The following is a 26,243-nucleotide window of genomic DNA, read 5'->3' on the forward strand; positions in this document are numbered from 1 at the left end:
TAGTGCCCAATACAAATGACCAATGATAGGCCAGTATACATTTCACCACATTTTAAAGTTATGTTTTCTAAATGTTTATTTAACAGCCCGGCCTATGACCACATCTCTTAAAAATTTTTAATAATAATAAGTAAAAAATCAGCAAAATGACATATTTCGATCTAATTTGGCGAGAAAAATGGGTGGGTGTGGGGGGTATTGTACACCCCATCACAACTAAATTTGATATCATTTATAATTTTAGGAATATCTGTTTAAAAAGAGTCCTCAGTACGAATATTACAAGGTTGATCCTTTCTCAGGGAAACCTTTCATCTCAGATTCAAGAATTGATGTAAGTTTTAAATTTTATAAACATTCTCAAGTTACTCAAATTCATAGTAGAATATAACTTCCACAAAAAAAAATTAATTTAATTGACTTAATTACAGTGAGCAATAAATGTACTTGCTGTATAATTAACTTCTTCTCTTAAAAAGTTTGGATATTGCTAGTTTGAAACCAATTGATTATATTTCACTAGAAGTACTCAAAGTTTTTGGGCCAACAAACAAGAAACTTTGGGTACCAGTTTTATTCACAGTCCAATGTCTCATCACTGCTAAATTAAGTTTTCCAATGATTTTCATAAAAAACTTATTTGAACTAAATTCCGTTTTAATTTTAGCTGTAATATTATATGGCGCGATTGAATATACATATTTATTCGGAAGTGATAGCACTGCAACTTTTACATACCTTCTTAAAAGGTTGAATATACTATTCTATTTATCTGTCAAATGATATAAGTATGTCCTTATGATTCTATTTGATATCATATTCAAATGTTTAGAATAGTAATATATATCTTAAGTGATAAGACGATGTAATTGTACACTTTTAAGGAAAACAGTAAAAGTGTCGAACTATGACGTCAGAAAAAATTAACAATTAACCAATGAGAGGCCGCTATATATTTTACCACAGTGAATACTGGCTTCTTATTGGTTAATTGTTATTTTTTTCTGACGTCGTAGTTCGACACTTTTTACTGTTTTACTTTTAAGCATGATAAACAAACATACTCGTCGTGTATATTGGCAGAAAAGTGTGTACACTGTTAGTTTGTGAGATCCAACCCGTAGACGTCCAAGAGTAATCACCCCATAACCCCCCCCCCCCCCCAAATATTTGTTTCATTTTACCCCCCCCCCCCCCATTTAAAATTTACCCGTTCATTGGGGGTGCCGTAGGCACCCCCAAACTTAGATACATAGAGTATTTATTTTATTGGTGATATGTGTTGTAATATTTATTAAGTCTTATCTCAATTTTATTAGAAATAGAAAAAAAGTGATGTAATTATATTAATATTTATACTGTGACAAGGACAAGTTTATCTTAAGTAGCCCAGCAATGGGGAGCTTAAATCAAATTATAGTCTTTTAATTCTTGGTACATGTAATGTCATAGAATCAGTGTGAAGACCTTTTTTGTAATTTTAAGTGATTGCTGGATTAGGACATATGGATGGAGGGAATATGCCTGTGATTACACCGGTCATAAAATTTTTTAAAACAAGTTAAATTCATTTGCTTAAAAATTTTTTGATCCTAATAAGTGGCGTGCGGAAGAGGGGTGTATGGTGGTGTCAACACCCCCTTTAACATTGAAATTGTTAGGTTTCATCCGCCCCCTAGAAAATCGCTGTGTACTGATCTTCATTGATTTGTTCTAAGTAGCAGTGTTTGTAATTTTCCACCAACTATTTTAATTTACAATAAGGGTAATGGGATGTGTACATCAATTTATCGTACATTGTCTTTTCCCTGATATTTCCTGACATAAATACCTTTGATAATAAATAACATGAATGGTTTATGCTTAAAACAAATAGAAGGAAAAAATGACATAGCTATGAAATATGGTTTACAATTTAAATATTATCTGACAGAATAAATGATTTATTAGAATGACTTTAGCTTCTACATTAGAGGGATTAAAGATTATCTTTTTAAAATATTGTTAATTTGTAGTTTGATGTCTTAGTCAATATCTAGTTTAACTCAAAAGGAAATAAAAATATGAATTCTATTAAATTCAACCCAAAAAAATTAAATTAACTGTCTCTTACAATTAACTTTATGGCTTATTTTACTTGTTTTATTAATCAACTAGCGGCTCCACTCCTTTCATTTCGTGTATCTTATTTCGAAGGGGAAAATAAGGGGCAGAAAACTCCATGAAACCACCAGTAGACTTGAGTATAAAATAAAATAGCCTAAAGCCATCCGGTGACCTATTTGAAGCTTCTCTGGATTGATGAACACAATTGGTTCAGTGGTTGGCAAGATCTTAACGGATAAAAAAAAACTTCCTACCATAATTCATATCTGCAGATAGTGTAATAGATTTTGAAACCCTCTAATATGCATTGTCCCTCCCCTACCTTAGCAAAATATAAACAGAAATATTTTATTCTTGCAATATGTAACATAAAGTCTGATATGTGAATGGATTATTGTATTTTAAGAGGGCTAATTTGGTAATTTCCTCAACCAGTTAGATGCATCAATTAATTACACCGTCTTAATCTGTGAGATAAATTTAAGGCTTTCTGTGTACTATGAGAGTTAATGTACTATTACACATAACCAGTTAGATACATTAATGGATATAGTATATTAGGGAGAACAAACAATTATATTATATAGTCTTTTAGTTGTAAATACTAGATTACAGAAGAATAAACCGTTTTACCAATACGAAGCAATCTATTCATAAACCTTACTGCGAATAAAATTATTTTCAATGGTGGCAGAGCTACCATAAAATTTTATATTTAGATATCCGTAACTGTAACAGACGAAGATGTTAGCTTGGTTCACGGAACAGACGAGTCCTACACTCTGGAGATTGAGAGAGCTGCCAAGAGTGGCAGTCAGGACCATCTATCTGTCAAGTAAGTTTTTATATTCAAATGTTCTTTCACTTTAACACTGAAAGTATACAATAAAACAAGGATGACAACATCCATAAAAGCGAAGCACTGAAACGGTAGGACAAACGGACATTAACACTTGTATAGTGTTTAAACTGAATAATCAGAATATAAAAGTATATGAGTCAAAGCAAAATTGTAAATAAATTTGTTGAAAAACTGCTTGATACAGGATAATGTTTATGGACATACTTACATTTTTAGGACTTGATTATAGAGTTGCTTTGCTTATACTATTGTTCTTTGTTGTCCCAGGAATCAATATACCAAAAATCAGATCAAACGGATGATTAGATCACATAAAAATTTGTTGTTAAAAAAAGTAAAAAAATCAACATGTTTAAAATGGACGTACGGACATTTTGGTGATGATTATAGAGTTGCTACGCTTTCTAAATCGTACCTAACTATTAAAGGAATCACCATGCAAAGTTTGAAATCGATAGGACAATTCTAACATGCCTAAATTAACGAATAAAAGCTATCTATCTCGGACGGACGAACGTACGGACGGACCGACCCTAATTATAGAAGCTTCGCTTTTAAAAATCATTTTCGAATATATCTTTGGAAAATTTTAGGCAACAAAAGACATTGAGAAGGGGACTAGAACTCAAAATTTTATAACGGTTTGATCTTATGAGATTACTCATAAACTTTAATTCTACATAATATAAATTGAAAGAAGGGATAATCTTGCTATCATAATTGGGAGTGTACAACTATTTATCATCCCCTATCTTATCCCTTAACATCCCTGGGGTAATAAGCCAATATTGTGTAACCAACCCTTTGATTACACAATATTTGTCCTGGGGTGAGAAGCCAATATTATGTAACTAACTCTTTGATTACACAATATTTGTCCTGGGGTTAGAAGCCAATATTGTGTAACCAACCCTTTGATTACACAATATTTGTCCTAGGGTTAGAAGCCAATATTGTGTAACCAACCCTTTGATTACACAATATTTGTCCTACGTTCAAGATTTGTCTTACTATTGACACGCATTTGACAAAACATCTACAGAAACTATTTTTAGCGTCTTCATTTATTACGCCGTTAAAGGCGAGATTTGAACCTTTTACCTCTCCAACAACTAGAAAACTTTAGACTCTTGTTATACAACAAAGATTGATAAAAAGCAAAGTCTGTCTGTTATATAAGAATTTATTTACATTGTAAATATATATGTAGGTTAAACATCACGTTCGCCCAAGATTAGAACAACAATATTTATGGTTATTTTGAATAATTTAATGCCTAATAATACGTCGATCCTCATACTTTTAGCATTTGAACTGGTGCCCAAAGTTTTTTAAACAATACCTTTTTTTCGTTGGCTTAAATCTTCGGACACTTTAAATCATTATTGAGTTGGACACAATTTCAGTGTTTAAATTATTCCACGAATAATTTTGATATCAGAAGGGGTAATAACAAATCATGATCCATTGTCTTACTCCTCCATATCCCTGCATTCTTTTTTATTTGATTTTTGCTGTTTAAACAGTTTCATGATATTACCGTGTATCTTCAAGATTGTTGTGTGATATCAATTGGCGAAAGAGAATATTTAAGTAGAATTTAAGGGTTACCCTATATGTATATTGGTATATATATTTACATATTGATACTCCCAGAATATCGGAAACTTATATTTGTTTTTACCTTAGCTTGTAAACTTTCATACATATCGACATATCTGAACCTTTCAACAATAAGGAATAAAGGTTTGTAAGTTAATAATGATATTCCGATTTAAACACTCCAATACTAAAGTATGGTTGGCGAGTTCATAACAATACTATTCAAATGCAAATGAGGAATACTAGTAAACAAAATTACCTCTTCTGTTGATTAAAATTATTATTATTATAAAATGCCCCCCCTTCTTTAATTGCAAACCCTTCAAATTTCTAAACTGAGAAATAAAGGTTGGTTAGTTAATAAGAATGTTTGTCAGAATATCAAATAAGGCTCAAGGGAAAAGTTGTAATTTACTGAATTTATTTTCAGGTTATACCAAGGACCAAAACAAGATTATTAATCTTGCTCGTAATTAGAAAAATATACTTACTAAAATTCAAACATTCTTAAAACCTTTATTGTTCAATCAAAACGGGTTTCAAGATAAATATCTTATTTTTTAAAGTCTAGTCAAACGTTTCTTTTATTAGTATAAAACCAATAAATGGCTAACATTATTTTGCATAAGATACAACGAGAAAACATGAAACTAAATAGTTTTTGTAAATTTTTGTATTTTAAAATTTTTAAAGACAATAAGTCAATTTAAAACAAATCATATGACGGAAATAAAATTTTATTTGCATATTTATGGTGAGCTGTTTGAATGTTTGACTTGTTTTTGTTAGATTAGGATCTGAGTTGGTTTGATAATTTACCAGACTTAGTAATATTACTCTGGTAAAAAGTTTAAAATTGAATACTAAAATTGTATTTATTTATTAAGAGTAACAGCGAAGACATATTACGGAGCTCGCCATGGCTTGGAGACCCTCTCTCAGATGATTGCCTATGATGATAATACTGATACTCTTATGATCTATAAATCTGCTAAAGTTGTTGATAAACCCGCCTTCCCGCACAGAGGTGTTCTTGTTGATACTGCTAGGTAATTTATCCTAGTATTTTTAATTTTTGCAGCAAAGCTACTCTTTAATTGACTCTGTGTTTCGATCTTGTAATACTATTTTCTTTGGATATATCTCTGGTCGGATTTTTATCTCTATATTTCTTCCTTATTTTTTTCGCTCTATTTTTATCTCTTTCTCTCTCCCTCTCTCTCTTATACTTTCTCTCTTTTTTCTCCCCCCCCCCACCCTTCTCTCTCGCCCTCCCATTCTATCTTTTGCTTTTCTAGGAACTATATGTCAGTGGCTGTTATTAAAGAGATCATATCTGGAATGTCGTATGACAAGCTGAATGTTTTCCACTGGCATATTACAGGTAAACTTTTTATATTTTTAGCATAACACCAAGGTGCCCCCATGTAGTCTAAAGTGGCGAGAGGTAGAAGAATAATAGCCTATTTTATTTAAACACTTAAATCTTAAAACGGAATAGCATAAATCCATCCTTTGTGAAAAGGAAATTGTTCCTAATTATGTATAAGATTCTCAAAGCGAATAGGCATCTACTCAATAATATAAAGGGTATTTTCTAAGCTGACATTGTAGGTAGAGATCTGTAATTCCTATGGGCCAATTTCTAAAGCTCAAAATGTACGTATGCCCGTCTTCACTGCTTGTGGATGTTTTCATACTTGTTTTAAAAAAGAAAATTGAAATAAAGAAAAGTTGTTCTCCCACTGGATTTCAACCATTTATTATAAAGTTTATTTGCTAAAACTGTTGACACAATTTCATTTGGTTATCACATCATTACCACATCAAAATATAATATATAATTGCAATCGCCAAATAAGAAATATTTGGTAAAGCTGTATAACTTTGCTAATAGAATGTAGAATATTATGACGAGGGGTAAATTATCGGGTTGCTATACCCTGCCATCATGTATTAGACAATTCGTTCATTCAGTAGAAGGGGAGGAGATGGGGTAAAGAGGGGATCGTTATTTTATCGTTGCTACAAGTTTTTATTTATAGTACATGATAATCTGGTGCAAGATCCAAGAAATAATAAATCCATTACTATTAGTATTTTGTTATTGTTGCTTCATTCAAGTTCTCACTAGTATAATTGGCAATTAAAAATTTATAGGGGTAATAACTGCTACATAAAAATAAGATGAATAGTTTTTTTGAGAACTTGGCGGAAAAGATGTCACTCCTCAAATTTTCTTGTAAAATTGAAATTGTATATGTGGATGTAAATTCTGGATAAAACTTATATTCCACTTTATGGACCTTTCAGTTTATGTATTTATTATATTTGTACTGAAGCAAAGCATTTCAACAATTAGTTGTTAGAATGTTCTTATTGATTTCAAACTCTAAATGATTGGGGTAAAATTTAGCGTAGCAACTTAATAATCATTGCCGGAAAGTCAGATTTATTTTTTTTTAAATCGTTTTAACATATTTTTTTTATATAATGTGTCTTGTTTTTTTGGATGACTATTACAAGGACAATTAGGTAGAACAAAAAAGGTGGAGCTTCTATACAATCCAGTGTAAAAAATGTAAGTTCTTTCTAAGCACCTGTTTTCAATGATTACAGTTACATACAAGTCTATTTTTTCAGACTTTTCAATACTGTTTGTTTTTAACTCTTTATTTTTTGTTAATATAGTGGGCTATTTCCTTGTGCGTTTTTTTTATTTTATTAGTTACAATTGTGTTTTCTCATATGTTAATTTACATTTTTAATAAGATTAGCTCTTAGTCTAGACAATTATGACACATGCAACAAAAGAGAAAGTTACTTTATATTGCGCCTTAGATAAACAAGGATGACAACATCCATAAAAGCGAAGCACTAAAACGGTAGGACAAACGGATATTAACATTTGTATAGTGTCTGAACGGAATAATCAGAATATAAAAGTATAAGAGTCGAAGCAAAATTGTAAGTAAATTTGTTGAAAAACTGCTTGATACAAGATAATGTTTATGGAAATACTTCTATTTTTAGTACTTTATTATAGAGTTGCTTCGCTTATGATATTGTTCTTAATTGTTCCAGGAATCAATATACAAAAAATCAGATCAAACCGATAATTAGATCACATTCAAATTTGTTGTTTAAAAAGTAGAAAAAATCGACATGTTTAAAATGGACGTACAGACATTCTGGTAATGATTATAGAGTTGCTACGCTTTCTAAATCGTACCTAACTACTACAGGAATCACCATGCAAAGTTTGAAATCGATAGGACAATTCTAACATGCCTAAATTAACGAATAAAAGCTATCTGTCTCGGACGGACCCTAATTATAGAAAAGCTTCGCTTTTAAAAATTAATCTAACTTCTATCATGGCTGATTGTTTGAACATACTCAAGGTGAAAGGAAAAAATGGAACATTTATTTTACCGGTTGTTCCCAAGTTCTATATTACACTTATTCATTTAGTTGAACAAATTTTAACTTTTTCACCAATATTTTCAATTTATATAAGGGGTAATTATGTCTATTATAATTGGGGCTGTACATTAAACTTTCTTCCATTGTCCAATCCCTTATGATCCATTAACATATAAGAATTATAAAAATATTAAAGCTTTGATTTTACCGATCATTACGATAAAAATTTCCAATTTTGACTAGACCAATGCTATCTAGTGAACAAAATTAAAATTTTTATTTCTGGCAAGATCTGAGGAACGAATACTTAAAAGATTAGACAGGCGGACATACCTCAGTTATAGAGGAGCTGTGCTATTAACATTTAAGTAAAACAATAGAAGTGAAAGGGGTTAAGTAAATGTATGTCCCACCCCGTGGACCCTGTGCTTTCTTTCAATTGGGTCTTTGAATATCCGCCAATAGTGTCAGAAAACACATCCAAGTCGCTACAAAAGTTTTGCAACGCAATTTGCAGGCAGACAGAAAAGTTCCCCCACTCTGGATCCAGATGTTGTCTGGGTTATACATCTATACTAATAAATTTATTCTATTAACAATAATGATAAACACACATTTAGATGCCAGTTTTGTATTAATTTGGAAATGGAAACAATTTGTTTAAATTGGTGACTTGCAAGTTGTTGAAATGATAATATACATAACTGTATATATGTAGTATATGGTTTCAAAATTAGGCAACTTCACGTCAACCAAAATTGGACAATGATAAGCCTTTTTTTGTGATAAGGAGAAATAATAAGAAAACGTTATTATAAAAATTTGGGGACTAGCGTGATAAACCAGTAGTATGGTATAACCAACAAGCGAAATAAATATAAAATAATATTTTTTTTTTTTTTGGGGGGGGGGGGTTAAATGTAGAGGTCGTTAATTTAACGATGAGTTGCCCTGCAACAATAGCTGAAATACACGTATAGGTTTCCTATTTAATAAACAGCTCGTTGTCCCCTCTCTCTGTATAAATTGATAAAAATCAGCTAATTTTTCTTCAATGTTTTAAATACTAATTCAATCTAGGATGTATAAAATAAGATTGACAATACACATCAAGACCCTTTAAATGATTATACATGATTAAATGGAATTAAGATGCCTCGAAATGGATTTATTTATATTATATTTTTACTCGTAGTATTTCACAATTACTATAATTTAAAACTCTCTAATATAAGATATATGTATATTATATGATATGCAAATATTAGAAACTTTATAAGAGATTAAAATATATACGTATGAACATCTATTATGCTAATAGCATGGACTTTTAAAAGGGGAGTTAAATTAGACCCATGTAAAATTCCTGAGGATCTTTTAACGTCCTTTAATATTTTTCTCAAATATTAAATTGTAATCTGTAGGAATTATGCATATAGAAATCTATTGTCGTTTAGTTTAAAGGTAAATACATCCTTCAATATAAACTTTGAGTGGCTGTGCACCTATGCAGATTAGTGCTCTGTATTCAAATGGGAAGGGAAGAGTCAGAAAATAGCTTAAATTAATCCTGGGACTTGTATAAAGCTTCTCTTAAATGGAGAACTCAATCGATAGTGTTAGTGAGATAGTAACGAACAGCCAAAATACATAATATATTACAAGATAGGTTAACATAGGAAAAGATAGGTAAACTTTGTTTACTTTTCTCTAAAAGACAATTGTTTCAGATACCCACAGTTTCCCCTTCTGGTCCCAGAGCATCCCTCAGCTGCCAATGTACGGAGCGTACAGTCCCAGGAAGGTGTACACCCCCCAGAATATTGCCGAGATTGTTGACTATGCTCGTGTGCGTGGTGTTCGTGTCTTGCCAGAGTTTGATGCTCCTGCCCATGTTGGTAACGGGTGGCAATATGGCGAGAAAGAAGGTTAGTAGGCTTTTTTTCTGCTAATTATTTAGTGACATCCCTCTTACGATTGGGTTAGGTTAAGTTCAGTAGAGCCTACTATTTTTAACCCCACGGGATCAAATACCCCTATTAGGATAGAATAAATATGAAATATCAAAGGGATAGAGGTTTTAGAAGATAAATAAGTCGCTGCTTCCGCCCTCTAATTCGCTAGTTGTAATGCCTATTTTTGACCAATTATACAAAATAACTGTTTTTTTTTTTATTTGTTTATGAAGGTATCTGTAAATTTAAACGGGTCTCCTTCAATTATTAAATTAATGCGCCTCTGAAGCATTAATTATCTAAGCTGTATTGACCTTAAGAAGTTAATATATAAATGTTACTTTACTATTGTTGCTAATAAATGGTCAATTTATTATTTCCTGTAAGCAACAGTTCAAACTATTTATATATTTGTTGCCGTGGCCACTAAATTTAAACTTGTTTTACGAATTGTCATGCTACTAATATTGGATCATGTTCAAGATATGAAGTAAGGTCTTCATTTCAATATTTACAAGCTGTTAGCGGCCATACATTGCGGTTCGCACATGATTATATTCGTAAGAGTAAGATTTTTTTTGCAATTCAAAAAGGTAGATTGCGCGTGGCTGGGGAAAACTTGCATAATACTTATTTGCGCGTTTACGTGTGATGCGATCTCCCCGTTTGTTTTTTTTGTTTAGATTTCTTATAAAACCTTTTAAAAGCAGATTTAAATGTTGCAAATATACATAGTCAATCCAGTTGTTTAGTTGTCTCTGAAAAAGACCTTCCATATTATTTTAGACTCTATCCCCATATTTGTAATTCACAATGTAAATAAATTGTGTAAACTACAAATTTCAATGGGATTCGTTTATAAAGCATTAATTTGTTGAAAGTTTTTCGTTTTGGCAACGTTCAAGAATATCTAAAAGTATTTAAGATTGCAAGTTTTTATACAATTGTTTGTGTAGCTTTTTACTGGCTATTTAATTGAAAAGTTTAAAATTAGAAGAGCAATCGTAAAATCAAATCTTCTTAGAGTTTCAATTCAGTTTTGAAATATGACGTATCCTGTCCAAAATTTTTATCAATTATTTTACCAAACTAGTTTGTAGTTTAATAAATTAGATTATTATTATGTTTTTGATGTTTTTGATATGTAAACAATGGCCACTTTTATTTAATGTCATAGTCAATATAAACCATTTAAATAGCAAATAGTCAGATAACTTTTAAAAAGTAACCTTGAACCGGCTGTTAGCTGATGAATCGTTAGTCTTATCAACCACCAAATCCTATTTTGTACATATCATTTATAAATTTCAAAAGGTATTCTTAAATCATAAAAGGATTATTCACTGAAGTAATTCCTTTACTTTCGTAGATTTTTGGTAGATTTTTTCAAACAAAAATAGTTTTGGTAATTTGGCTACCGTATAGCTGAGTTTAAGAATAACGTGAATTCAGATGTAATTATGGATTACTTACAGGAATGATACAACAAATCTTTGCATACAGAAATGGTTGTATAATTTTTCAATCTATTTACATAAGATAAACAAACAGCAAACTATGGAACTATGGCGTATTCGATTTGTTTTTCTTATGTTGTTGCTTTTATATTTTCATGGGCAAACAAATACAAATGTATTTATAGGTGACATATCACTTCCGCACCAAGTCCTTTGAAATTAAAAGCAGAATTGCATAATAGTTATTTATCGCATCGTATTATAACAGCTTTCCGCGGAATTAAAAATTACCAATTGTTAGATTAAACTCAGGATTGTTAGCCCCAAAATGCCGATGGTACGAGCTAACAAAAATTGGCTGTAAAATTATGATTTTTTCTACTATTCTTAGAAAACTGGATTGGATATAAACACAGGAGTTTACGAATTACACGATACAAAAGATTCAAGAAACGCCGATACACTAATAATTCACAATAGAGAATAGCATTTAAACAATACAAAAGAAATGATTTTTAGATTTTGGCAGTAAAACCAATTTACGGCATTGATATTTAGGTAGAAGTTATTGCACACCTCCTATATATTTGCGGGCTGCATTTCTAATGAATTTTATATTATGTTGCCAGCAATACACGGTTGTATGGATTGTTCTAGCATCCCACAGTTTCATCCCTGTTGTGGTTTTAAAAAGGGACTGTATAAAATTGATTGTTATCAAAGTACAAAGAACAAAACCTATGGTTTTTTACTTGTTTCTTAGTTTGTTGAAATTTTAAGTCTGTTTTTTAACTGAAGTACTATCACGAAGCCCAATCTGTCCCACTTTTGAGCAAGACGATTCCCTTTTCTTTCATCTCTTTTGAAGAGATTTTCTCCCCCCCCCCCTTCCCTTTTTCTTTTTCCTTTATATGACGTCATATAGGAATCGTCTTGCTTAAAAGTGGGACAGATTGGGCTTCGTCAAGTTCTATTTTTTGGCATAAATCAATACAATGTAAATTTAAAACTAGATCTATACTAATGTCGATACATGGTTTGTAAATATTTCTGTGTGCCTGTGACTGGTATATCTTACTCCTTTATATCTGATTTAAAAGATTCTGTGGCTGGAACTATTTGCCAATGGTTTTCAGTCCTTTAAAGGAGTTCGATTCTCAATACTTAAAGAGACTGTAAGAATCAATTGTTTAATTTTTGATTGATCGATTAGCCATAGTTTGTTAGTGTTTGGAACTGGGTCTTCATAGAGTAGGTGAAGACACTGTATTTCAGTGTGAGTACCATTGATCCACGACGCCCTCTTCCCCATTTTCTAATGCTAATGAATCGATTGTTTTAGCCACGACGAACCTTTTTATTATTTTAATTTTAATTTATCTTTCTTTACAATATATCTTTCATGCTATATGGTCCGTTTTCTGTATCTCAATATAGATCATTCCTTGGATCCGATAATGTATATAAATAAAGAGTATATGTGATTGTACTTGGATTTTGTCATTGCTCTGAATAGATTTATAAATGATAGTGGTTTATGAAAGGTCTCTTCTGTATTCTTATTGTACACAATTGATGTATATCTTGTAAGGGTACTTGTTGATTTAAAAGGACTGGTCAATCAAATACAGGGTCCTACACCTCATTCAAATGTACCTCTCTGTAAAAGAAAAAAGAACTTTAGCTTTATGTTAAACTTTTTTTTTGAGACCAGAGAGAGCGAGAGGACAATGGGCTTTTTATTACTCCAAAGTTTTATAATAACGTTTTCTTATTCATTGGCTTAAAACTTTTACCGAATTTTGATTGGTTGGTTTATTTAATTCAAACTTTTCAACCATTAGTTTTAATCTAAAGAAGGGGTAATTTTGTGTTTCATCAATTTATCGGCTGTTGTCTTGTCTTTTTAAATCCCTGAATATAGACACCCTGTATATGTTTATTTTATATTTATATGCTCTGTGTTATTTACCCTTAAGATTTATGGCGAGTTTCTCATCAATAATTGCAATTCCTCTGTGCATCTGACACAATGTTACTGTGGAATATCTATTATAATTATAAAAAAGTAACAGAATGTCCTTCAGTGTCTGAACAGAACTGAACTGATATGTTTCTCCTTTCAGTGAAGTTTCTCATATATCTAGGAAAGGTTTTAACTTTCATAGGGTAGGTTACCATTCAACCAAGTTATACATTTTTCTAGTATGACTTCGAAACTGATTTCAGTAGATTAGAGCCGGTTCTCAGCCATACTGAAAAATCATGTAAAGCATCGAATTACAGACAATTTTTCTCTAATATCAAAATAAATCATAAAATTGATTAAATAAAGCTTTGTTAGCCAGGCCTTCAGCCCCTCAGGGCTAACAAATCTTACATTTTTTTTCATTTTAATATCATTTAAAGCTGTCTATAATATAATGTGATAAATAACTATTCTCACTTTTTCCCTTTAAATATTTTGAGTATAATGGCCTGAAATAAAATATGTTGGTTTGTGCAGGTGTGAGACTAGATATCTGATCTAGTTTCTAAGAAGTGTGTCAGATATGAATACCAGGGATAAGTGATGTACATCCCATATGATGATAAACAAAATTACCTCTTCTGTAGATTACAACTAGTGGTTGGAACGATTGGAAACTTAATAAACCAACTAATAAAAATCCAATAAAGTCCCCAAAGTTGTTAATCCAACAAATATGAAAACATTATTATAAAATTTTGGGAAATAGTGCAATAAACAGCCGAATGTCCCCTTCCTCCCAGTAAGAATTCTATTGGTCTCAGTTATATTGTATTGTGGTGTAGAATTACACTTATGTGTAAACTGATTTTTTGTTTTAACAGATTATGATTCTTCGATCAAAATGTATAACATTATAATTTCTTCTATTTTTTTACCTTTAAATTCTTAGTTTTTTAAGACCATAGTGAATCCTTTATATCTTCCAACTCTTGGGATAATCTGATTCCCAGAATTTCTAGGTCATTTAATCTCCCACCTTTCTACATTTTTCTTTTTCTATTGTAGTGCCAGATTTTACCTTTCAAAGATATGTGCTATCTCTAAAAGTATCCTTCTCCCTTCCTGACTTAAATCCTCATTCAATCACAAAAGCGGTGTACAGGCTTTTGGTATTGTTTGTATAGCATATGAAATATTTAGTAACAAAATACAAAATTATAATAGGACATACTGACTTTGTGGGTAATGAGTTGCAACGCTTTCCCTCTTGTACGTAACTGTTACAGGAATCACTATTCCAAGTTTAAAATTTTAAGACATTTTTAACTAGCTGATTTAACGCTCAGACCTGTCCGTAAGACAGATGGCTTTTAAAAATGATCATAATATACCTTATTAAAGCAAGCTTATCTATTTAAAGGATTCTATGTCAGGGAGGAAGTGGATTTCAGACTGTTTATTACACAAGTTCCCAAAGTTTTTTAACAACGTTTGATGGTTGGACAACATTAAGGACTTTAGTTGATTTTTGATTGGTTGGATCATTAAGTTCAGTGTCTAAACTTTTCAACTACTAATTGCAATCTACAACAAGGGTAACTTTGTGCATATTCATTTGGGATTGTCTTATCCCTTAGATCTCTGATTCTATGTTGTATTACTACTTGTGATCATTCCTTTGTGTTCATTCCATCAGGGATGGGAAGGCTAATGGAAGATAGTTAAATCTACATCCCAATCTACCAACCAATATTCACAGACTATAATCTTAATTGGAATAATTTTAGGGAATATTTATTTATTTTGTATTGTTGTATACCTGTATCCCTGTGAAATAGTTGAAACAAAGAGCACTCAACTCAGTTCAAATCAGGGATATAGGGATAGGACAATGGATTATTAATAATTCTTTTCCTAAATTAGTATGTGTAATATTCTACTTTGTGGCTTTTTGGGGAGGAAAGGGTTGAAGATTTCTTAATCACCATTGCATTAATCCCCTTTTTCCCTGAAATAAATTTTATTCAAAGGCAAATTCCTTTTCCTTGCACTTCTGGGTAGATCAAAATAGTATATATGTACAGTTCACTCACTTGTAAAAGTGAAGCTTTTCTCGAAATAAGGTTCCGTCTGTACGTCCGTAACGGTTAGCTTTAATTTAACCATGTTAGAATTGTCCTATCAATTGCAAACTTGGCTTGATTATAACTGTATAGTTAGGTACCATTTTAAAGGATATTAAAGTATTCGGTGCCAGAAAGTCCGTATGTTCAATTAATTTTTTTGTATTTGTACGTCCTATAAATGTAAGTATATCCCAAAACAGTATCTAGCTTACAACAAATTTACACACTATTGTTTATAAATCTTAATTCTGCTCTCTAAGTTAAGTCATTCTGCAAATTGTTAATGTTAGTTTTTAGTTTCTGATTTCGATCTCCCATTTTGGTTGTTATTATCCTTTTTATACAATATTGTAATTCCTATCTGAAGACTTTGTTCTATATAATTGCCTGTCCTACAAATGAATTAGATCTAAAGATGAAATTTTGGTTTGATTCGGCCTACTTTATTCAAACTTGTGTAATAGGGTGTACCATAACTTCCGCTCACATATTAACAGCTCTAATTTACATAAAAGTGTGACCATGCAGGGATGTGAAGGGACAAGACATTAGCTCATAAATTTATCCCTAATGATGCTTCTCAAAATTACCCCTTCTGTAGATTACAATCAGTGGTTCAAATGTATGGACACTCAACTCAATGAACCAACTAATCAAACACAATAAAGTCTCCAAAGTTTTTAAGCCAACGAATAATTAGTTTTTATAATTTTTTGAGGTCAAGTGTAATAATCAACAACTAGAACTAGTCTTGAATTAAAAATCAAAATATTGACTTATTGCTGCCACGGTTTTGTCCTAGATTATGTGGCGGAACTGATAGTATACTGTCTAACCTACCCCAATCCATTATTTTATATCTCTCCTCTCTTCAAATCCTTTTGATGTTCTAACTTTGGCAGAAATTCTGCATTTAGCCAATATGTATAGATTATATATACAATATATGTAGAATATAGACAGCCCTATATACAATCCTAGAACCTATATCTTACATAAAAAGATTAATTATTAATTCAAGATCTCAGATATTTTAGATATCTATATTGAATTTGGAGTGTTTGTACAGGATAGTTATGAAAGATTTTTTGGGGTGGGGCCTATTGCTGGATTCTTAATGAGTTAATCTCAGGGGATTTCTATTAGTATACTTTTAAAGCTTAAATTCGAAGGGGTGGGGGAGTGTTCTTGAAATAGTTGATTATTTATTTTGCATCTAATGCATATGTTATTCCTCACGCTTTCTATTTTTGTTATTTTTTCATAGTTTATATTCATATTTTCTTCTAGACTTCCTATATGTGCTATATTTGAAGATATAAATATTAAATAAATTTCACATATCACAAAAATGTGGAATTCATAGAATAAGAAAACAGAACATACAAAGCAAGTTTGTAGAAGATTTTGTGGTGCTTTCCCACATATAGCCTATTATATATAGCTCCGACCCTCTCCCTTATTTTTTAATAATAAAAAAATAATGGTGGGGATGTTTTTCCTATGCCCAGCCCCTTCAGGGGGCTTTAACCTTGGGGACCTGTATTTGCGTTGATCTAACTCTGCAGTGCTAACCAATATAACTTAACCTTAAATGAGGGAGGTGTCTTCTTGTGCTCTACAAGTTGCTTTGAAGGAAAACTCCTATTTATACTAGTTTATTTGTTTGTGACTTTATTGCCTTCATTCTTCAAAATAACAAACACAAATTTTAAATTTACAATATAAACAAAGTTCAAATAAATTTCTCATGGTGCTATTTTTAAATAAAAGTGGTAGGATGTTTATCTGGTCGTCTTTTACAATTTTATTCTCCCGAGTAGCCTACAAAAGGTTCTGGTCTGATTTTAAAAATCTATTCTGGAAGAAATTACTATAAATTCTTTTAGTAGCGAAGCTACTCTATAATTCACTTTGTCAGTTCGTAACGCTTTAAAGGAAATGTAATTTTCTCGGATGGTATTCAAGATAGACGGTTTATTCGTCGGTCTTTTAGTAATGCTACAATTTATAATAAAATTAAGATCTCGTGATTTTTTCTCAATAAATTAATCTTGATTTAAACATCTGCTCTTTGCTACTTATGGTTGTTGAGTAAAACAATAGAGGGAAAGGGGTTACGTTTAACTGTATAACCCCACCCCGAGGACTTTCAATCGGGTCTTTGAAAATCAATCGATAGCGTTGGAAATATTAACACAGCCATGTCGCTACAAAAGAGCAGAAAGCAATTTGCTAGAAGACGAAAGTCACTTGCAGAGGGATCCAGATAGTTGTCTGGTTACATAGGCGTCCAAGGGGGGGGTAATGGGGCGATTACCCCCCCCAAACGAATTTGGGGGTGCCGTAGGCACCCCCAAAATTTTTTTCATTTTACCCCCCCCCCATTTAAAATTTACCCCTGCCCTGGGGGTGCCGTAGGCACCCCCAACCATTTAGGAGGGGGTATTTACCCCCCCTAAACAATTTTGGGGGGGTAAATACCCCCCCCAAAATAGAAAATCTCTAACAAAAAAAAAATTTTTGCGCGCTTCGCGCGCATTTTTAATACTAAATTTTTGATAAAATTTAAATTACCCCCCCCAAAAATTTTACCCCGGGGGTAAATTTGGGGGGGGGGTAAACAAATTTTACCCCTGGCAACAGATTTCAGGGGGGTAATTACCCCCCCCAAGCAAATTTTACCCCCGGGGTAAAAATTTTGGGGGGGGTAAAAAAATTTTGCGGCGCGCTTCGCGCGCCATTTTACCCCCCCCCCAAAAACCGAATTACCCCCCCTTAAAAAAATTTTACCCCCCCCCAAAATAAAAAGCTTGGACGCCCCTGTCTGGTTATACATCTATATTTATTGATTTATTTTCATTCTGGTTTCTATTTGTTTAGGTTTGGGTAAGCTGGCAGTGTGTGTGAACCAGGAGCCCTGGCAACAATATTGTGTAGAACCTCCTTGTGGACAATTCAATATTGTCAATGACAACCTTTACCCTGAATTAGGTAAACATCTTCATGTTAATTTATGGCTTCGAAACAGATTAATACCCGTTGAATTTTCTTCGGTTCTGAGCAATACTGAAATATCATGTATCGAATCGTATTACAAACAATTCCACGAATAATAAAAAATCTTAAAATAATTACTAGTTTTGTTTGACCGGGCTTCCGGTCTTTCCTTCCTTGTCCATATATTTTTCACTTTTTGTTATTTTAATTTTATCAGACTTCCTCAGATATAAAAATAGGCTTAGGTTTTAAGTGATAATTAAAATCTTAGGCCTTTTTTGCTAATTCTTTATGGCATACAATATATGATATAAGTTGATTATTTATCTCTTTCTTTTAGGCAAGCTGTACAAAGATTTCTATGACCTGTTCCAATCTGATATGTTCCACATGGGCGGAGATGAAATCAATCTTAACTGCTGGAATACTTCCACTGAAATCAGGTGCAGTATTATTGTCAGGGATTAGAGAATATGAACATGAATCTGTACAAATACCATGGAGGGAGGAGTAATTGTAAATTGTTCTGATACCATAAATTTGTGTAAACAATCCTATATGATCGATTCAATACTTTTGGTCTTTTTTATTAAATCATGATTGGTTGGTTGAAACTTTGAGTATCCAATTTTTTCAATTAAAAACTTCAATTTACAGAAGGAGTAATTTTATTTATACATTACAGGGGATGTGAATTTGTGTACATTGTCTTCTCCCTAGATATTCCTGACCACTAAAAATGCATGAAATTAAACAAGTTAAATAAGTATCATTAAAGAACAAAAATTTATTGTAATCTTATTTTTAGATCCTACCTTGAAAGTCAGGGCAAGGTTGGTACTGAAGATGATCTGCTGGAGCTCTGGGATCAGTTCCAGTTCCGTGCTGGAGAGGAGGTGTACAAGGCCTGGGGCTCCAGACCTCCTCTAATCCTCTGGACATCCAGGCTCACTGAGAAGGGAGAGGTGGACAAGTTTCTTAATAAAGAGGATTATATCATTCAGATTTGGACTGGAGGTAAGAATCATGATTTCAAATATTTGATCCAAAGTTCACAACATATATGGCTCGTACTGTCATAGGAAGGGGATAATCTTTACTATAAGGAGGATTGCTAAATTATTGTTTGAATTTAAGTCATACTAATTGGCAAAGGGGCAACTACTTTGGAATTTTACAAAGATTAATTTATTCCAGGTGATGATCCTGTAGTATCTGAGCTTATCAACAAAGGATATCGTGTCATCTTCAGCAACTCAGATGCCTGGTACCTAGACTGTGGATACTCTTCCTGGGTTGGAGAGGGTAATAACTGGTGTAGCCCCTACAAGGGTTGGCAGGTATAAATATTCTTCCTGGGGTGGAAAGGGTAATAACTGGTGTAGCCTCTACAAGGGTTGGCAGGTAAAGATATTCTTCCTGGGTTGGAGAGGGTAATAACTGGAGTAGCCCATACAAGGGTTGGCAGGTATAGATATTCTTCCTGGGTTGGAGAGGGTAATAACTGGTGTAGCCCCTACAAGGGTTGGCAGGTGTAGATATTCTTCCTGGGTTGGAGAGGGTAATAACTGGTGTAGCCCATACAAGGGTTGGCAGGTATAGATATTCTTCCTGGGGTGGAGAGGGTAATAACTGGTGTAGCCCAGACAAGGGTTGGCAGGTATACATATTCTTCCTGGGTTGGAGAGGGTAATAACTGGTGTAGCCCATACAAGGGTTGGCATGTATAGATATTCTTCCTGGGGTGGAGAGAGTAATAACTGCGGTAGCCCATACAAGGGTTGGCAGGTATAGATATTCTTCCTGGGGTGGAGAGGGTAATAACTGGTGTAGCCCATACAAGGGTTGGCATGTATAGATATTCTTCCTGGGGTGGAGAGGGTAATAACTGGGGTAGCCCATACAAGGGTTGGCAGGTATAGGTATTCTTCCTGGGGTGGAGAGGGTAATAACTGGTGTAGCCCATACAAGGGTTGGCAGTTATAGATATTCGTTCAATTACTTAGATCGTATACAGATTTCGTGTTACTTAATAAAGTGAAACCTTAAGCGGGCTTTAATATCTACCTCCCCCAGCTCCCCTTCACCCCTTTCACTCCTCTCCTACTGGATAAATGCACTGACCAATAAATGACTGGGAAAATAGCACCCGAAATTGACGTCAGTTCTTCCCACATCATAGTATCCACGTCCATTCTACATCCTTTACTCCTTCAAAATAGTCAGCAAGATCTTACGGTACAAATATGTGGGCTTGCGGACAGACAACCGGTCACTTTTATATAATGTTAAATTGTAAAGTTATTAAAGACCTTTTTTTGTTTTAGATTGTTTATGAGAATTCTCCTCGTGCAATGTATAGGTAATAAATTATTTTTAATCTTCACGTCTCTCAGATAATAAAATCAAGGATCCCAACATCCAATGCTAGCGAAGCGCAATATATCCGACAGTCGGTCAAACGAACAATAACAATATCTACTGCAAATAACAAAAAAAAATTGCGTAAGTAACTGCTTGATTTCGGGATGAATCAATTGAACATACTTTAATTTTAAGACGTTATTGTAGATATACTACACTTGTGATATTTGACTGATCGTTGAAGAAAATATCATGTAAATATAAAGTTGTTGAACAATTTTTTAAATCAATAGGATGATTAAACTTTGCCTAGAGTTACGTAGTCAGAACTAGCCAACTCTAAATAAATAAGGGCTTCAATTTTAATAATGAAAATATAAGGCGGATATAAAAGCTGTAAATTGATGTCATAAAGTATGAAACTCTGTGCTCGAGGGAAATTAAAGTTTACGCATTGAAGAACAGGATGAATTTAGGTAGAGTGAAAGACATTTTTACGGCGGCACTGGCAGGACTGTTGCCCGGCAACATCCGTTTCCATTTCTTAATTCTATTCTAAAGAAAAATTTACTACCAATATATCTTACAAGAAGACTCATACCATTTATTCAGACTAAAATTCATAGGGAATTTTTATGTTAAGAAGTTTGTAAGCACAGAGTTGTACATAAATCATTCTAATTCTTTTGGTTTATTAATAATTTATCTGTTGACATTTTAAGTATTTGTTTTTATATGATTGACATGTTTATTTTCAAATTGACGTCAATTTGTTTTAATTTACGATAGTTGTTATTTTATATTTGGATATGATAAGCCTTGTTATAAACATAAAACTATTAAGCAAACAATTGTGCAAATTACAACCCCACCACCTCTATAAACGTTCAACAGGGTCGGACGAGAGTTGTCTGGTAAAATTAAGATTCTCACAACCCCACCCAACAAAAAAAATTATATCTCAATATTTTTGCCCTAAAAGTTCACATTTCACTATAACTTTTATATTCGTTAATCAACAAGAAATATTTCGTCTATTTAAAAGAATAGCTACGCTTTCAAAATCAAATGAAACTATCAGACACAATTTCATAAAATATTTATTTGTCTCGGGTTTTTACATAGTTGGAAAGGACAATATGTGAAGAATAAATTATTTATGAAGAAGGATGACAATATCCATAAAAGTGAGGCTCTAAAATGAAGAAAGGACAAACGAATGATATCTCTTGTAAATGTCAGCAGAACATTTGTTTCTAAGTCTAAACGAAATTGTACATAAATTTGTTGCAAAATTGCGTAAATATAGGATGAAGTAAAAGACATGCTTTTATTTTTAGAATTTGATTATAAAGTTGCCTCGCTTATAATACTTAACTTGTTGTTCGAAGATTCATTATTCCAAAAATCAGATGAATAGGATAATATTAATCATATCGGACCGACCCTAAATATTTCAGCCTTTAAATTGCAAACAAAACAAACTTTCCTTAAAAAAAGGGGATGGGGTTTTTTTGTCCTTCACTAATCTATCCATGGGACTAATTTTGTGTAGGGTAAGGGGGGGGGGTTATTTTTTACTGTCCCATCCCTGCGTCACTTTTTGTGCAAAATTATTTTTTTTTCGCTTATCATCTTGCATATAACTTGATTGGTCAGTGAGTCAAATTATTATATAAATGTTATAAATATGTTTTTGTTTAGGAACCAAGGAGGTAACTCCGAGAATGAAGACCTGATCCTGGGTGGTGAAGCTGCCATGTGGTCCGAGCAGGTGGATGGTGCGGCTGTCATGCACAAGCTCTGGCCGCGTCTCTCAGCTCTGGCGGAGCGTCTGTGGACAGATCCTTCCTCTGGATGGAAACAGGCTGAGATCAGGTACTAACTATAGTGACGGACGTACGACCGGCCGGCAAATTAAGCGTTATACTAAGCTTATTTTTTAATATTATTATCATACATTTTGGTTTTAATTTCTTAAGGGGCATATATCTAAAAGTAACAGATTGTCTATCTGTGCGTCTGTCTTTCTGTATCGCTAACCGCTGAACCGTTATGGTTTACCTTTATATTGTAGCTTCTCATAGGCCCTGGAATGGTTTATAACTATTTTAGGGAGGGAACCACAAATCTCTGAAGAGAAATAAATTTTTTTTTACTTTATCTTTAAAAATTAAAATTTAAAATGGTCGACCCCGTTCTCCGTTCAGACTTTTTCTGATATTTAAACTAATTTTAGAATGGTTGGACATCGTGAGGACCTTGTTGACCGTGGCATCGGTGCTGACGCCCTGCAGCCCCTGTGGTGCAATCAGAACGAAGGACTCTGCTATGTTAGCAAGGCGTGACAACCTTTTCTTTATTGAATAATTTAGTGGATTCACATAAACGTTAGGTATATCTATATGCTCTGATGATTGCAAATATCTTGTATTGATCGAAAAATTACTTTTATGTTAAGATAGATATACTTATTTTATGTGATTCCAGATATTTAATCAAATATAGTTATTAAACTTTAGTTAATGATTGTTAAAAAACATTATTTTTACCATGACTTAGATTTTATTAACTCACTAGTAAACAAAGGACTAAGGTAATAATAAGGAAAATCACATGAAAATGGGTAGGTATGTATATTAGGAAAGGTTAAAATAAGTAGATAACAACATACCTACAAATAGAGATAGGAATGTCTACATATTTTATGTGATTTATCTTATAGAATTTATTTAACTTTTATTTATTAGTGTATTTTGGTTAAAAATTGTTAATTTTAAAACAAAGATACCACAATTAAAAATACTTTTAGACAATTGGTTTGGAACCTTATTCTGCTGCTAGTGGTAAAATTCAAAGTCTTGGTATTTTCATTAATATTTATTTTGCCTGTTTTTTACTAGTGAAGACATTGTTATGATTGTTACCAGGTAACTTTAGTTTTATTTTACACGATGTGCTTCTTGAAGAAAAAGTTAAAGGTACTTTTTCACCAAAATAAAGAGTCCTATTATTTAAAATATTATTTTTTTAAGCTGAAAAAGTGCAATATTTTTCATTTTTTGAAAGAAGGTACGGATAAGATTTTTTTGGTTGGAAGTACCTCAAACTTTTCCCATTAGGGAGCACATAGTATTAACCAACTTTATTTTTACCCAAAAACTTGTGATATTGTATTAATGATATAAATTATTTATGTAATAATGAAGCTTGACCTAAAATATGTAATTATTTTCAACCAATTTAATAAATAAAACTTGAAAAATGACTGTATTTTTTTTAGGAACAAAAAATATTGTATTTCGTCTTAAATTGTTAACGTTTTTGGTATGTTACCTTTCGATTTATTAGCTACTTAAAGAATGATAAAACTACTAGAATTTCAAGCTGAAGCTTAGGATTTAAACGTTCATTCAGGGTTATTTAAAAGTCCAGAAAAATCATCTTTAATTACATTAAACAAAAATTACACCTTTTATTTATCAAAATGATTGATAAAGTTTGTGAAACCCAATCAAGACTGTATTATTTCTCAAAAACTTAGATAACGAATTAGAAGCAGTTTTATGAAAATTTTTGGACTAGTATTTTTAACAGCCCAATGTCTTTCCAATGATTACCCATATTCCAAGCTCTGCATATTCTACAAGTTTTATTTTTTTCTTGGAATGTATTTCTTTTCATAAAATGAGTTTTCTACATATATTTCTTAGGGCTTTTCAGTAAAGATAACTATTACATGGACTAAAATTGTTGATTAAATGGTCATAAAGTCTTTAGGGATCTTAATGAACAGACATACTGTTATATATTTATAAAAAGATCAATGCAGTATTCTAAATATAAAACAATTCAATATTTTACTTTTCAAAAATATTTCTTCCAATGAAATTAATAAATCTTTTCTTTATTCTACTTTCCATTTATTATGTGGTTTGTAAAAATATTTGTTCAAGTGTACTATGAATGTATTAACACACATACACACACATACACACACACCACACACACACACACTTAGCACTGAATTCAATGATTTCTCAATATATTGAAACTTTTCATTCTTTTCATACAAATTTTAATAGAATGGATGGTTGTTCAAATTTTATATAAACCAGTACGACAATATCTATAGAAGCGAAGCTCAAAAACTCCAGGACAAACGAACATAAACTGATAAATAGTAAATATATACATATTTTAAGTCAAAATTCTGTTTTAGCTAGTCGTAAAATTGTTTCAATTGCAGGATGTACAATATGGACGTATTAACATTTTAAGACATAATTATTGAGTTGCTTTGTTAATGATTATAGAGACATTATGCTTTCCATTTTATACCTTACTCAAGACGGACGGACCTGCTCTATAAATAGGGCAGCAACGCTTCTGAGAATAGTGGGGAAAGTTGAACTCAATCATATGATCCAATTTTCATATTTAATCCATTTTGTTGTGCTCTAGAAAAGACATATATGTATGTAAGTGAACAAGGTTAGATAAGTAGAGATGGCCTATAGACATACTATCTAAATCAGTCAATAGGAGAATACTAAAGACATCTCATTGGTTGAAACATTTTAGAGATCTTGTTACGTAATTGTCGTATAGCTAAGAATAAAGCTTTTCGTGTATAAACTTCTTCCCTCGTATAATATGAAGCATATGACAAATTATAGTTATAAATAGTTGAATTTCTTAGAATAAGGTTAGCTTTCTAAAAATTATATGTCGAAAAATTTAGTCGAAAATAATGTTGACGGTTTCTCATATATAGTTAACAAAGGTTTTTTATCTGCAAAAAAAACTTTAAAAGGTGACCAAAAATTGTCCACATTTAGAAATATTACATCTTTTGGTAGTTATATAAAGCTCAACTTCCCTCCGTCTGTGTTTTGTGTGTAAAAGTAATGCTTGTCTTCTTACATAGATATAACAATGATGACAACATCGATAAAAACGAAGCTCTGAAACAGTATGACAGGCAACATCAACTCTAGTAAAGTGTCAGAACTGAAAATACAAAATAAGACTATCCCTTAACCGATATGATTCTCCTTTATAGCAAAATGTTTTATTCATGGATGGTTTGGAACAATTTTGGTCACCACCTACATTTTTCATATCTTATTGTAAAAGTATAACATTTATATTATATTATAACCAAGTGTTAGTTCTTTATTTTGAACATTATACTGTTGACGTAAATATCAAGAAATTACATTTTTTTCAGCGCAATGGTTTCATGTTTTACAGGGAAAAGGCCTATGTATTTTTTATTAGTTTTAAAATTGTAAATTTGGCTGACGCAAAAAAAAACAATTAGGCCATGTTTACTGTATAGACACCTCTCACTGTGACATGACTTTGAAA

General features: G+C 32.1%; 1 protein-coding gene across 16 annotated transcripts in view; it reads left to right on the top strand.

Annotated features, from left to right (window-relative positions):
• Window positions 1-24,135, top strand: part of LOC145322210 (chitooligosaccharidolytic beta-N-acetylglucosaminidase-like) — a 145,618-nt gene extending 121,483 nt beyond the window's left edge. For 3 of the 16 annotated variants that reach the window (XM_080164062.1, XM_080164063.1, XM_080164066.1), the window contains 12 exons: window positions 245-334; window positions 2,826-2,941; window positions 5,458-5,619; window positions 5,869-5,954; window positions 9,727-9,924; window positions 18,390-18,500; window positions 18,847-18,949; window positions 19,315-19,523; window positions 19,704-19,846; window positions 20,834-20,868; window positions 22,575-22,748; window positions 23,110-24,135. In XM_080164062.1, coding sequence (XP_080020188.1) covers window positions 245-334; window positions 2,826-2,941; window positions 5,458-5,619; window positions 5,869-5,954; window positions 9,727-9,924; window positions 18,390-18,500; window positions 18,847-18,949; window positions 19,315-19,523; window positions 19,704-19,846; window positions 20,834-20,868; window positions 22,575-22,748; window positions 23,110-23,218 — 1,536 coding nt within the window. In that variant the 3' untranslated portion in view covers window positions 23,219-24,135. The remainder of the gene's footprint in view (window positions 1-244; window positions 335-2,825; window positions 2,942-5,457; window positions 5,620-5,868; window positions 5,955-9,726; window positions 9,925-18,389; window positions 18,501-18,846; window positions 18,950-19,314; window positions 19,524-19,703; window positions 19,847-20,833; window positions 20,869-22,574; window positions 22,749-23,109) is intronic. The other 13 variants (XR_013880568.1, XR_013880562.1, XR_013880564.1 and 10 more) reach the window with 13 other exon arrangements.
• The last annotated feature ends 2,108 nt before the right edge of the window (window positions 24,136-26,243 follow it).

Source organism: Acartia tonsa, chromosome 6 (genome assembly GCF_053477335.1).
Source record: "Acartia tonsa isolate MP-2025a chromosome 6, ASM5347733v1, whole genome shotgun sequence".
Classification (NCBI taxonomy): domain Eukaryota; kingdom Metazoa; phylum Arthropoda; class Copepoda; order Calanoida; family Acartiidae; genus Acartia; species Acartia tonsa.